The sequence below is a fragment of the Onychomys torridus genome, chromosome 2 (assembly GCF_903995425.1).
Source record: "Onychomys torridus chromosome 2, mOncTor1.1, whole genome shotgun sequence".
NCBI classification, from domain to species: domain Eukaryota; kingdom Metazoa; phylum Chordata; class Mammalia; order Rodentia; family Cricetidae; genus Onychomys; species Onychomys torridus.
This window is the reverse complement of record NC_050444.1, coordinates 149,750,778-149,765,201: the sequence shown is the minus strand read 5'-3', so window position 1 is coordinate 149,765,201 and position 14,424 is coordinate 149,750,778. Positions and strand designations below refer to the sequence as shown.

The 14,424-nt window shown below is 51.9% G+C and overlaps 1 protein-coding gene across 1 annotated transcript in view; it reads right to left on the bottom strand.

The window, feature by feature from the left end:
- Nucleotides 1–233: 233 nt before the first annotated feature.
- Asap3 (ArfGAP with SH3 domain, ankyrin repeat and PH domain 3) overlaps nt 234–14,424 on the bottom strand; it is a 48,947-nt gene continuing 34,756 nt past the window's right edge. Inside the window, exons 7-25 of the mRNA XM_036178901.1 lie at nt 14,184–14,269; nt 13,665–13,740; nt 13,407–13,493; nt 13,116–13,225; nt 11,411–11,480; nt 11,137–11,224; nt 9,595–9,643; nt 9,302–9,489; nt 9,092–9,225; nt 8,764–8,858; nt 8,389–8,566; nt 6,791–6,876; nt 6,543–6,658; nt 5,392–5,459; nt 5,201–5,308; nt 4,917–5,112; nt 3,539–3,764; nt 1,684–1,774; nt 234–1,429 (exon numbers count right to left, since the gene is read on the bottom strand). Coding sequence (XP_036034794.1) covers nt 1,355–1,429; nt 1,684–1,774; nt 3,539–3,764; nt 4,917–5,112; nt 5,201–5,308; nt 5,392–5,459; nt 6,543–6,658; nt 6,791–6,876; nt 8,389–8,566; nt 8,764–8,858; nt 9,092–9,225; nt 9,302–9,489; nt 9,595–9,643; nt 11,137–11,224; nt 11,411–11,480; nt 13,116–13,225; nt 13,407–13,493; nt 13,665–13,740; nt 14,184–14,269 — 2,127 coding nt within the window. The 3' untranslated portion in view covers nt 234–1,354. The remainder of the gene's footprint in view (nt 1,430–1,683; nt 1,775–3,538; nt 3,765–4,916; nt 5,113–5,200; nt 5,309–5,391; nt 5,460–6,542; nt 6,659–6,790; nt 6,877–8,388; nt 8,567–8,763; nt 8,859–9,091; nt 9,226–9,301; nt 9,490–9,594; nt 9,644–11,136; nt 11,225–11,410; nt 11,481–13,115; nt 13,226–13,406; nt 13,494–13,664; nt 13,741–14,183; nt 14,270–14,424) is intronic.

Below are 14,424 nucleotides of genomic sequence, written 5' to 3'. Positions count from 1 at the left end.
AAAGAGGCTGTGCTGGAGGAGTTCAACAGCATCCTTGACCTCAGGGATGCATCTCCTGTTGGAAACCATGTTTGCCGTACCAAACGTCTCCTGCGGCAAAACTCCCTGCTTATACTGCGACCACAATTCTTTACCAACCATGCCCCTCACTGGGGCCAGGGAAAGAATGCCAAGTCCCAAGAGTCTTTGTTCCTATTACTCTTTAGGGCCCATAAAGGAACCAGCAGGATCCATCCCTCCCCCAAGAATCCTTTATTAGAGATGAATAAAAGAATAAGTCTGAGATGAACAAAAGCCAACCCTGGGGGGCTCAGAAGCAATCCTGCTTCTTTAGCATCAAGGAGCATCCCAGCCTCCACGGTGAACAGACTGCTGCCATTCACTGGGTGCCCTCTGGTCTCCCGTGTTTGGCTTGGTCCACAGCTGTAGGACCCAGCTGCGAGTGGCTATGAAAACAGCTGTCCAGTTGCTGACAGCCTCTGTTTTCTAACTGGGGCTGACCAGTGGTGGGCTTTCTGGCCCTGGAAAGCAGAGTCTTCAAGTTTGCTCTCCTTTCTTGGTCCCTCACTTCCCCTAGACTGGAAAGCTTCTGGTTTGATCAAGAGAAAAGGGAGAGCAGTAGGATCAGTCAACCCAGACCATTCCTTTCCTTCCTGTTGAACCAAGGAGGCAGGCAGACGGGTGAGTTGTACTCTACTTCCCAGCTGAGGAACACAGTACAGACTCTGGGGAGGTGGGGGGTCGGGGGCAAGGCTCTCTCTCCCTCTAAAGGAGGCATTCAGAGTACTCAGCCTGCGCTGCATGGGCCTTGGCCAACTACAACTAGGTTGTAAGAGTTGCAATGATAAGACAGGAGACCCTGTGACATTGGTCCCGCCTCTGAGCTCAGAGCCACCCTCTGCAACCTGGCTCTGCTCATTCCAAGTCAGTTCTTGAGACCAGTTTTCCAGCAAGGGACCACACCTGTGGGATGCTTGTCTTATTCGTGCGGCATCCATAGTACCTAGCAAAGGACTGGACATAAAGCTGGAATTCATTAAAGGGAAATACTAGACTGATAAATGGCCCACAAGACAGTGCCTGAATGTGAATGGGTGGGGAGCAGGTCCTGCCCTTGTAGTGAGAAACAGTCCTGGTCTGGTAAAGATTGAGAGCTGTGTAACTGAACCTAGCCCGGGCCTCCTCAGATCTAACTTCAGGACTGCCTGGCCCAGGACGTCAGTCCCAACACAGAAGGACCATTGTCTTGGTAGGGGCATGGTCCAGGGAAGGTGAGCTCCCAGTTCTGTGAGCTCAAGTCTCAGCTCTGAATGTCGGGGTCCAGTGTGGGCCATGCAGAGGGGTCAGCAAGGAGCTAATCGTGCAAAAGTTGCAGAGAACTTGCTGGGAGAATCCCGGTCTTTGAGCTGTCTCCTTCCGTGAGGCCGACCTGGGAAAAGAAGAATAAAGAAGACACTTTTAAAGCTCCTTTTGCATCTTCTCTGGGAAATGGCTAGAATTGGGCTTCACTCAGCTTCCTACAGTCCTGGCTAGAGCAGGAAGGTGGCACCAGGCTTAACCTTGGCCATCTCAGTCCACAGTGTTGCCACTGTGGAGAGAAGCCTCCCCTCCCACTATGCCTGCTCTTGACCAGTTCTACAAGCCAGGTACCTGCACTTCAAACCACACACCCAGCGCTCCTACCGGAATGTTCTTTCTAGACGGAGGCTGCCGGGCAGAGGGACTGTCTTCCAGACCCCGACCTCCCCGTCTGTAGGATCGAGTGCTCTCCGAGCTGGAAGGTAAGGATAGCCAATGTCACTCTGCTGCCCAGAGCCCCTCAGAGGGACCCAGGTAGACAAACAAGGCTAGAGTGATGGTAAAGGGGAGCCAGAACCCACCAGGCCCCTAGGCTGGATCATCACAGGCCCTAGAGGGCTGGAACTGATCTCTCCCCAGAGGGCTCTGAGGATGTCCCCAAGTCCACTTCTCCCCAAACTCAAGTCCGGACAAAAAAGGTTTGTAAAGAAGAGAGGCAGGCTGGGTGGCAATGGCAATCCCAGCACTCGGGAGGCAGAGCCAGGTGGATCTCTGTGAGTTCGGGCCAGCCTGGTCTACAGAGCGAGATCCAGGACAGGCACCAAAACTACACAGAGAAACCCTGTCTTAAAAAATCAGAAGAAAAACAAAAACAAAAAAAAAGAGAGGCAGTTGGATTGACAGGTAAAGATTTCATGGGGGCTTAAGAAGGATCCATGTGCACTCGCTAACTCCCAAAAGCTGTTGGGTCCCTGTTTTAATTGAAAAAAGGCCACAGGCTAGTGAATGCCCTGCCACGCCATCAACAGCCTTGTTAAAAGTGCCGCCTAGAAAGACAACCAGTCAGCTGTCTGCCCCCAGGCACAAACCTTGGCTTGACTACAGACACAGCAGGGAACCCAGAATGCAGCAGGGAAGTGATCAGTTTCTTTCCTTCTGGACACCAGAGCCACTGACTCAGTCCTGGGAGTTTTAGGATGTCACTCCTCCTTTCTATTGTCGGGTACAGGGGACAGCCTTACTTACCTCACCAGATTTAATTGTACTTTCAGAGTTACTTAATGAAAAAAGATTTCCAACTAAGATAAGAGCTCATTGTCTCACTTTAAAGTTACTACCTGTGTTTCTCATGTGCACACAGACAGGGCCATGATCTTTGCCTTGTCCCTAATTCCAAAAAAATAAACTCTCATGTACCACAAGCTTTTCTCTTCCCAGTTCCCTGTTCTAACTCACTGTTCAGCTAGTGGTACAGGACCACCACAGAACCGGAGTCCAGAAATCATCAAATAAGGAACTGTAACAGCTAAAGGCGTTTTTCTATGTCACCAGCATCTTGTCAGACAGAAGGTTCCCAGCCACAGTCAAGAGGAATACATGTCTCCAGAGCAAATGGATGACAGACAGCATCCCACAACGCCTGTCTACCTCAGAACACTCCCCTTCTCCATTCCCCCAAGAGCCAACCGACGTCCAAAAGTCAGCTGGAAGCAGTTATTGAGAGGAACGACAGCCCTTTCCCATCTACCTGCTTTTTTTATAGTAAGTGAAAGTCTGAGATGTAAGGACTATGTCCTTAATTATGTCATCAGCCTGCGATAGTGTCCCACCCTAAAAAGTAGGCAGGCCCTCTGTGTGTTCCTTTTCTCTTTCTGCTCTCTTCCCTCCACGTGGTCTCTCTGTTTCTCTCTCTCTCTCTCTCTCTCTCTCTCAATAAAGCTCTAAAAGGTTAAAAAAAAAAAAAGAAGGATCCATGCAGGTGGGCTAAGCTTTTTCTCCTGCCCCCAACTTCAGCTGCCCAAGCCCCACCTCTTCCTTGGCTCTCCTGGCCAGATTTAAAAGCAGGTGGTAGTATGAGGAAAAAATAAGCCACCCTCCAACCAGGTCCAGCCTACAACTTAGGTCCTAGAGTAAGACTATGACCCAGGCTTCAGACAGGTACTGTTCAAAGGTGGGGAGGCCAACACATGCTCAGAGAGGTCAGGAGGCACACTGGGTGGCACAGCAGGACCTTACCAACCTGAACTTGACAGGGAGATGCACCTCAGTAGGGGTGATCCCAGAAGTAGGCCCAGGTCGGGAGGTGCCTGGTGGCTCCTGGAGGCCTTCTTCAGGACTAGGTGGGACTAGGCTCAGTCCCCCAGGTTCCACAGAGCTGGTGAGGCTGGATGAGGAAGACGCTGGACTGTTTGGGTTCTCTAAGACCTCGGGAGACTCTGACCTCAGGCTGGGGGTATCAGAGCGATCTAGAAACACAAAGTGACATTTGTTTTGTAATTGCTCCCCTGTGGTAAGAAAGTAGAAACGTGAGGCTGGAGAGATGGCTCAGTGGTTAAGAGTACTGGCTGCTCTTCCAGAGGACCAGGGTTCAATTCCCAGCACCCACATGGTGGCCCTCAACCATCTATAACGGGATCTGATGCCCTCTTCTGTCTGATGCCCTCTTCAGTCACTCAGGTGTACATGCAAATAGAGTACTCATATACATAAAATAAATAAATCTTTTTTTAAAAAAAAGGAGGAAAATAGAAATACTTTTCTCTTTGTCTACTGTCAAAGCTGACTTTAGCTTCTAGGATCCATCACGTTCTCCCGTAACCCCCCAGACCCTCCACTACCCCAGCACTCTCATTTAGTATGGTTCCTGTTCACCCCCACTCCTCAGCCTGGGCATTCCTGCTCATCCCCCAAGCTCAGTTTAGGCACTACTTCCTTCAGGGAGCCCTCCTAAGCCACTGTCAACTCCAGTAGGCTCTCCCCTTCCCTTTCTCTCTCTCCTGGCCTCCTGAGCAAGCTCCATTCATCCGACACACAAGTCCAAGAACACAGCCAAGCTCTGCTGGGCGCTGGAAGAGCACGCTGCACAGGACCAAACCTGGCCCTGCTGGGGTTAGCACTCTAGGGTGTCGAGCCTCATGTTATGACCGACTGCTTCCCAGTCTCGAACCCCTCACTAGGCTCACACAGGGCATGCTCCACAAATTCTTGTCTTTTTGTTTAAGTGAAGCACTTAAGAATCTGAGCAAGACCAACCTGGGTTGGAATCTCACAACAGAAGCTTCAACAATGGTGGCATGTCACTTAACATCTCTTCCTTTACCTGAGGAGAGGATGGCAACCCTAAGGGAACCTTGACGGGCAGGATGGACTTGCCGCCATTCATTCTCTCTTGTTGTTTTCAGACAGGGTCTCAAGGAGCCCAGGCTGGCCTTATACTCAGTATATAGCCAAGTGTGGTCTTGAACTCTTGATCTTCCTGCCTCCATCTCCTCAGAGCTGGAATTACAGGCATGAGCCACCACACTTAGCTCTGGTATGCAACCGCAGCTCAGTACCCTCACACAGCAATCTCTCAACAAATGGGCATGATCACAATACTTCTGGGCAGCCAACTATACCTCCACTGGAATGTCCTGCTCGCCCTGGGAGGATGGTCCTAGAAGAGTTTTTGACGGGCAGGGGTGGGGGACTGTCCTCACTCTGGCTCTGGGAAGCAGCTGGTCCCGGGCTAGCAATGGTCTCATAGGTCTTGTTGCTGATGTCCAGCCTCCCACTGCTCCAGCAGGCCTGAGCAGGGGGCTTCACAGGACAGTGCTGTGGGGACAAGGCCAACTTGGTTTCCACAGCTTAGCTTGCTCTTCCCACAGCAGGCCCAATATGACTCTTGAAGGGCTGGGCCTACCTTTTCTTCCTCATCCTCCTCACTGTCAAAGCCATGTTCCAAGGAATGTCCCCATGAGTAGTCCATGTGGAGAGGGAAAGTGAGGGTCCCTGCTTGTGCCTGCTCCAGCTGACAAAAACAAAGGCTTGCCGTGTCAGAGGGCCAACAGGGGTGAGGAGGGGTTAGAGGATGGCCTCTTCCCTCAGACTCACCAGCTCTTCACACTCTTTGTGCTGTTTCTTCTTAGCTATGTCCAGAGCTGTCTCTCCAGCATCATTTACTGCAAAGGGTAAATCCAGGGACCATGGTCAGAATCAAGGCAGCTTAGAGGTTAATGTGGGCCTCAGAATTGGGTTGTCTGGGTATGAAAACTGGCTCTCTAACGCCTAGCTCTGTGACCTTAGGTGACCTACTTTGGACCTTCCTGCTGCCACATAGGCATATTTATTGTTACACAAAGTATTTCCTCATACTAAGGTCCCTAATCTTAATTCACATGTCTTACTGAAGGAGAGCATCACATGCCCCCATGATTCTGGTCCTTCATTATGTATCGTGCACAATACACAATAATGCAAGAGTCTCAGGTGTGCCTGAGGCGTCTTGTGACCAAAGTCATGGGATGGCTCAAAGACCCTTCAGCAAAACAGTTCTACAGATCGAGGGAAACAACCATTGTATTCACTAGGATTCTTCAAGGTCAAAGTACTTCTAAAAACCAGCTGTTCACTCTAATATCTACCCCATAAAATGATTCTGCTAAATTCCTACAACACTACTTACTCTCTCTGGGTCTTTTTGTTTGTTTGTTTGTTGAGACAGGGTTTCTCAGTGTAGTTTTGGTGCCTGTCCTGGATCTTACTCTGTAGACCAGGCTGGCCTGGAACTCACAGAGATCTGCCTGGCTTTGCCTCCCAAGTGCTAGGATTAAAGACGTGAGCCATGAGTGCCTGGCTTCTCATCTATAAAATGAATATGATATCGGAAACTATCTGGCCAGGCTGTGAGGATTCAGTGATTAACAGTACAGATCACTTATCATGGGACCAGACACATGTTATATAGTAAGCAGAAAACAGTTACATCACTAGTGTACCCAGATTCAGATAGGATTCAGTTTGCTCCATCCCCACCTTTCGGTGGGCTCACGCCTCCCATTTTACAGGTGAGAAAGTTGAGGCTCTAGAAGTGAATGACAGCCAGCACCCCACGGCCACAGAGGAGTGTAGAAGCAAGCCAGGAGTAGGAGTATTAGGAGTATGCCTGCAAAGAGTGTGCCTGCTGCCAGGGCTCTGGTCTGTGAGGGCAGGAGGCCCCACGTAGGGCAGTCTGAAAGGAGTCTGGAGGAGGCATCAGGCCGTACCTGCCCTCACTGGAGCTCTGCCTTTCAGCAGCAGCTTGAGACAGTCCAGCTGGCCGTGGAGTGCAGCGCAGTGCAGGGCGGTGTTCCCGTCTGCGGCCTTGGCATCCAAGTGGCCACTGGAAGGAGGGGGTTGCAGGGAGGTTCCGGGAGGGGAACAGGCAGGTGAGGGGTCAGAGCCCCAGGGAAGGAGATAGGACAGGGAGGCGGTGGGGGAACAGGGAGGCTGCTGGTGGCAGACGGGCTCTCACCCATTCTGGATGAGGAAGTCCACTAGGGGCAGGGAAGCCTGGCTGGCGACTCTGATGGCCAAATGCAGGGCGAGCTCTCCAGGTGCCTGAACACACACATGCCTGAGTTTCGTCACCTGCCCTCAACCCAGGGCTGCCCTCTTGAACCTGGGTTGCCCCAGCATCTCTGATTATGAAGTGGTCAGAAACTCCATGAGATGAGACCATACGGACAGACCCTCCCATTAGGGAAGCGTGAGAAAGCCCAAGCAGTCCTTTATGGTTTCCTTCAGGGGTTCCTCCTGGGCTCTAGGAGAAGGGGTTCCCAAATCTCCATCGGACTGGGGCTCTCCTTTTCTCCCACATCCTCACGGAGATCTCTTTGGCCTCCTGCTTTCTAAGTGTGCCCGCCCATTCTACTCTCCTGACCCAAGTGCTGTGGTCCAGCTTCCCACCTCACCCAAATGCTATGCCCTCACTGTCCACTAGGTGGCTTGTGAAGATTTCAGACGCACAGTTCAGAGACATCCTGCCCCACCTCCTCCAGTGCTGGGGGCTCTCTCAGAGTCTCACAGGCTAAACTCACTATGCTCCATCACTGAGCTACACCCCCAGCTGGAGACTTCCAGTTGTTTGTAAAAGATTGCCTTCATTTTTTTTTTCAAGGCAGGGTTTCTCTGTGTAGCTTTGTGCCTTTCCTGGAACTAGCTTTGTAGAACAGGGCGGCCTCGAACTCATAGAGATCCGCCTGCCTCTGCCTCCCGAGTGCTGGGATTGAAGGCGTGCGCCACCAACGTCTGGCTGCCTTCATTTTTTTTTTCCATTTTCATGTGCATGAATGTTTTGCCTGCCTGTCTGTGTACCACATGCATATAGTGCCCACAGAGCCAAGAAGAGGTCATTGGAACCCCTGGTACTGGAGTTAGAGATAGTTGTGAACTGCCATGTGAATACTGGGGATTGAACCTAGGTTCTCTGGAAGAGAAGTCCAGTGCTCTTAACCACTGAGCCATCTCTCCAGCCTCATAACATCTAGTTTTTAAATGTCTAATCAGTCACAGCCACTCCTGCTGACGAGATCATTCTGAAACCCTCCCTTCCTCGTGAATGTATCTCTAAAATGCTGTGGCTTTCACTACTCTAATTAGACCTGCCCTTCCTCACTTCCAAGGATATTGTTAACCCATGTCATAGATAAGGAAACAGGACTCAGCGAAGTTAAGTAACTGCACAGCTAAAAAAAGATACAGCCAGGATTCTGACCCAGGTCTGCTTGGCCAGAGTTATTCTCTTTCCCACCTAATGTGTAAGATTTGAGCAGATGGGGGCTGGAGAGATGGTTCAGAGGTTACGAGCACTGGTTGCTGGTTGCTCTTCCAGAGGTCCTGAGTTCAAATCCCAGCAACCACATGATGGCTCACAACCATCTAGAATGAGATCTGGTGCCCTCTTCCGGCGAGCAGGCATACATGCAGACAGAACACTGTATACATAATAAATAAATCTTTAAAAAAAGAGATTTGAGCAGATGGTAGAAGATCGTCACATCTGGTCCTAGAGGGAGTCTGAGAAGCATGTGAGTGTAGGTGGGTTAAAGTGGCCCTAGGAGGGGCTCTCACCTGCCCATCAGGCCCTGGCAGCAGCTGCCCAAAGTCCTGCCCATTGGCAAAGGCCTCCAGCACAGACAGGAGGTCCCTGCTGCAGATAGCTGTCCTCAGCCTCTGGGGCTCAGGTGTGGACTGGCGTGCAAACCTGTGTTCCACATACTTGGCCACAATGTAGTTCCTGCGGCTACTCCTACCAAGACAATAGACAATCATAGGTCCTCAGTTTTTCCACATAGTAACTTCTGGAACCACCCTCCAGGAGAATCTGGTGTCCTGATAACTTCCAGGTCAGAGAGCTCCCTTCTCCCCAGTCTTCTGACCCCAGATCCCTCTCAGACTCTGGGAACTGGGGAGCTAGCAAACCCCACCTTTTGAGACTGTCCTTACATGTCACTCTCAGCAGAGGGTTTAGGGCTCCCGTGGGAGGGCAGACGGGCCTCCATGACTTCATTGAAGTGGGAGTTTCCAATGTTCAAAGCCAGCTGGAGGCACAGCACAGTGTGTTGAGTCAGCCAGGAAAATCACGGGTTAGGACAGAGCCCCTGGCAGGGTTCAGCCTTCAAGAAAGTTCGGCCCTTCCCCACAGTTCCCCAGGCGCCGCCCCTACCCACCCCACTTTGGTTACTTTGGATCCACTCCCAGTTAGCCAAGCTCGGTCTCCCCAGCCCGGCCCCACACCCCTAACATTCTCTCTGACCCCTGACCCTGCCCTCACCAGCAGCTCGCAGGGGCCCAGGAGGTCCAGGGTGAGAGACTGTATTCGGGAGAAGCGCACGCCCAGCTCACGGTGGACACCCGAGCACTGGATGCAGGTGAGCACACCCAGGTTGGTGCTGAGCCACGTGGGGTCTGCAGAGGAATGCAGCTGAAGCCTACAGCTGAGTCCCTTCTCCACACCTCCCACCAAACCTTCTCCACCACTGACCTGCAGCCCCACAGTCGCAACAATGGCCATTCCCCGGCCTGCTCTTCACCTCAGCAATGAGCATCTTGATGAGGTCTTGGGGCTCCGTGTCCAACCTGGTGCCCCAAGACCACTGGCCCCCACTGGGCTCCCCGTTAAAGGCGCTGCTCAGTGCTTCATCCTTGCTATTCTGTAGCACCGACACCCATCTGTGCAGAAGGAACAGGCGGACTGGGGACAGAAGACCGGGTGTGGACCAAGCTCCCTGCCCCATGCACTGCCCCTACCGCTGCTGGCCCAGAGCCGGCACTCACGCCTCACACTCCAGCTCGTCCTCTGCATGGAAGTGGTATGTACGGTTGTCTGTGGGTGAGAGAGAAGGGCATCAAGCCCACAGATCGTGCAGGCCTTCCCCAGGACAAACACCTGTGTGCCCCTGCGATCAGGCGCTCCTAGGTGTCACCACCTTCAGAAGTCATCTCCAAAGTAGGACCCCAGCTCTCTGTACCCTTGGCTCCAGGGTCAGTGCATCACACACCCCCACACCCAGCTCAAGCACAGCACGCCCCCTATCCCCAGTCACCACTCCCCTCTACTCTCCTTGCTTCCTACCTCTCCCCCTTCATCCAGCCCTACCAGACCCCAAGCTGTTGTGTCTATGGCTTTAAGCATATGACACCCTGCTTCCAGACCTCTATGGGTCCCGACTATCAGGGAACAAGGTCCAGACCTGTAAGAGGCAGTTCCAGGCCTTGCCTCTCACTGTTCTGGTGTGTGAAGTCCCTTGTAAGACTCATAGGGGGAGTCTGCATTCTGCTTCCATGCCTCCTACCCTACTGCCCCCCTTAAAGCTCCCCCTTCTCATAAATGCTACAATCTCTGTGCCTCTCAGAGCCAAATGCAAACGCTCTCTCTACAGCAGGTCAGGCCTTCTGAGGGTCTCTATGCATGCCTCTCTCCTCTGGACACCCGGCCCCCCATCTTAGAGTCCTGGGTCCCCTCCTCATTCCTTCCAAGAGGGCTCCCTGAAGAAAAGAGCCTTAAAAAAAAAAAAAAAAAAAACAATGAGACAGGGTCTCATGTAGCCCAGGCTAGCCTAAACTCCCCATGTAGCTGAGGATTACCTTGAGCTTCTGATCCCCCATACTGGGATTATAGGTGTGTACCACCATGCCTAGTTCTCAGCACAGAACCCAGAGCTCCATGTGTGCAAGGCAGTGTGATCTATATTCCTGGCCTGAAAGACCAGCTCCTTCCCAGACTGCCCTTCCTTCCCTTAAAGCTGGAACTAAAGCCCCCAACACCCTAGATCCACAAAAAACTTCAATCAGTTTCAAAAGCCAGGTAAGCCAGAGCCATTGTGTTCTAATGGCCATCATACTTCATATATATGAAAATAGATGTGTTTTCATGTTCGGTGGGATGGGAGGTGAAACCTTGTATAGGCTGAATGCTTAACCAGCCAAACGCTTAACTAGCTCTGGTACCTGGTTTTCACACCTTATATATCTATCTGTTCTCTGCTATCACTCCCTGGGATTAAAGGCAAGTGTCACCATGCTTGGCTGTTTCCAATGTGGCCTTGAACTCACAGAGATCTGCCTGGCTCTGCCTCCCGAGTGTGGGGATTAAAGGCGTGCGCCACCACCGCCTATCCTCATGTTTAATATTGTGGCCGTCCTGTTCTCTGACCCCAGATAAGTTTATTTCGGGGAACACAATACCGCCACATTGTATCAAGCCCCTGAAGTCCTGGGTCTGCAGTGGTAACTGCCTTGGGCTACTTCAGTGGGACTGAATCCAGAGCCCTGGCCACAGCACCTCAGGGCAGTGTGGGGCTGGCGGAGACTACTCACGGGTCACCAGGTCAAAGCACCGTTTCTCCTCAGGGTTTGGCCTCACTTGACACGTCAGCAGGGTCAGCTTCACCGGGGGCCGGTTGATCTGTGGGAATTGGGGGATGGTGGACAAACGTGTTACTCCTGGGCCTGTGAGTCCTTTGTTTTCTATTAAATAATCATGACAGTCTTGTTCCTCCTGGGGAGGGGATGTGGACACCATCCTTCCTCCCAGCAGGGACCTCTCACACTGGATCTGAGGGCTCCACATCTGTCTGCTCAGAGGCCTCACCATGCTGTGTGAGATAGTCAGGCAGCCATACTTGACTCCACACTTCCTCTTCTGCCAGACTCTTCGAATCCTAAAGCCCAGAAGGACAGAAAAACAGTGACAAGTGGGTCACACTTAATTCCCCTGCATCAGAGAACAGAATCTATGACACCTTTCCCGCTCACTGTCCTTTGCTACTCTCGGCCCTCAAGAAGCTCCCAGTATCCTCATACTTCATGAGGGACAGCTTCATGCTTTGGAATTCCTTTATTCTAGAGGGCCAATATGACTCTGGTACCCTGTGAGCTTCTGGCCTGATGGAAGAAATGAAACTCATGACCTCCCTTATTTTGTGGGTGAGCATGCCAAAGCCCAGGAATGGGGGGCAGAGGATGACCCAAGGGAGTCAGTGTGGTAGTTTGAATGAGAACGGTCCACACAGGCTCATGTTTGCATCCTTTGTCTCCAGTTGGTAGCACTGTTTGGGAAGGATTGGGAGGTGTGGCCTATTGGAGGAGATGGATGTGTCATTGGCGGGGACGGGGGGTGGGGGGGTGGGGTGGAGGTGGGTGGGGGCAGGGGGGGGGCTAAGCTTTGAGGTTTCAAAACCCATGCCATTCCATGTAGGTTCTTTTTCTGCCTTGTGCTTGTTGGTGAGATGTGATGTCTGCTGCCAGGCTCCCTGCCAGGATGGTCAGGGACTCACCCTCTGGAACTATCTATAAACCCCCTATAAACTCGTTCTTCCGTAAGTTGCTCTGGTCATGGTGCCAATCGCTTCAGAGCAATAGAAAAGTAACTGAGGCAGTCGGTTCTCTTTCTACCGTGTGGGTCCCAGGGACTGAGCGAAATGGTCAAGTGTGGCAGTAAGCACCCTTCCCCTCTAAGCCAGTGGCTCCCAACCGTCCTAATGCTGTGACCCCTTAAATAGTTCTCCACGTGGTGACCCCTAGCCATAAAATTATTTTGATTGCTACTTCATAACTGTCATTTTTTCTACTATTGTGAACAGTAATGTAAACGTCAACCCTGAAAGGCAACAGTTCTCAACCTGTGGGTCACGACTCTTTGGGGGTTGAATGACCTTTTCATAGGGGTTGCCTAAGACCATCTGCATATCAGATATTTACATGACAATTCGTAACAGTAGCAAAGTTACAGTTATGAAGTAGCAATGAAAATAATTTTATAGCTGGGGGGGTGTCACCACAACACGAGGAACTGTATGAAAGGGTCACACCATTAGGAAGGTTGAGAACCACTGCCCAAAGGGGTCATGACCCACAGGTTGAGAACTGCTGCTCTAAGCCATCTCCCTGGCCCCTTTCTAAAATGAAAAGTTAATGCCAGGAAGCACGGCATAGTTGATGTTTTTATTTCTAGGCATATACAGTATACTGTATAAAGGGCAAGGATGAAGGCGTATTAAGTGCTTGTAAGTCTTAACTGCTGCTAGATATCAAACTCATGGATATCCCCTGCCTCAGCCTCCCAAATGCTGGGAATAAAGGCATGCCCATGGACGGCTCTGTTGCTTCAGTTCTTGAAGAACAACCTTTAGTGACCTAAGAGTCACATGCCCGGTTGTCCTTTGATAACTGTATACTGTCAGACTGTGCAAAATGGTCCACAGGAATGCAAGAACAGTCCTTGGGCATCTTCTCTAAGCCTTGTGTCCTAGCTGTGTGTCTTTGGGCAAGTTGCCTGAGCTCTCTGAGTCACTCACCCATCACTTTTCTTGTACAGGAAGCCCACCTTCTCAGTCCCGAACTGCTTGTTGCCTTGGTGCTGGTGGATGCAGTAACCGCCCCCTGAGTCCTTCCGGTGTGGGTGCTCCTGCCCCTCAGACATGCAAAGGAGACGTCAGGGTGTCTGGGAGGGAAAAGCCCCGTGCTCCACTGCCCCTCGAGGGACAGGGGATGTGTGGGGGCTCCCCTCCCTTCCTCCTTCCCCCCTCCATATGCCAGGGTGGGGTGGATGGGTCAGACATCTCTCTTAGAATGATTCAGGGCCTGACCTCCCTGCTCTCCAGATGCAGCATCCCTCGGAGGGAGTCCCGGAGCTGGGTCAGCTTCTGCAGTTCCTCCTCCTGAGCTTGCCGAAGCTACGGGCAGAGGACAGGGTCCACAGCCAGTGAGAAGATGCTGCAGGGCACAGCGTGACCCAGCACACTGGGGCAGTGTCTCACTTTATGGCAGGAGCCAGCTCTCCACACTCATAGCTTCCCGGAAGGACGGGGGCTTGAACCCATAACTAAGGGACAGGCCAGCCTTACCTCATGGACTGAGGCTGCCAGCTTGTCGATGAAGGGGGACAGGCTCTGAGCTGCCTTCCAGCCGTCCTGGAAGAAGCTAAGAAAGGCCAGAGGCCAAACAAGGGACCAGGGAAGGTTGGAAATGTGGATGAGAGGCCAGAAGTTGGAGAAGGTCTCCCCCTATAGGGCACCCTGGGGCATGCAGTCTGAGGGAGAGAAGGCATGCAGAGGTGAGGAGACTCTCCAGGTTCAGATCTCACTTGCTAGCTTTGAGAGCTTGATAAGTGGGCCTCAGTTTCCCCATCTATAAAATATGGATAAATGCTTTATCTGCTCCAGGGGTGTTGGGGGATTGGTGGGATCACCAGGCCCAATCCTTAGTGCCTGAACCATGGTGAATACTTTATACAGTAGCATCATAAAAAAAAGGCATTGCTCGTGACGTTCAGACATACATAGACCTGGAGGGTCTCAAACCCCAGAGGGGTGCTTTGTCCTGTCCCCCACAATGCATTAAAGGTGGAGGCGGGGGGTACTTACTTGTGCTGAGCATGGAAGAACTTGATGAGGCTCTGAAGGAAGTCTGGGCCTTGTCTCACCTGACTTTCTCCAGCTTTGACAAGGTACTGGCAGAAGACAAGAACCGTGAAGCAAGTCAGATCCTGGTGACAGGGCTTTTGATCTCCACCCCAGGGCTAATCCTCTTAACCATGACTGAACCTCCAGCCGGCCTGTGACTGGAGCCTTGAGGGTCTGGAAGAGGCAAACAGGAAATACACCC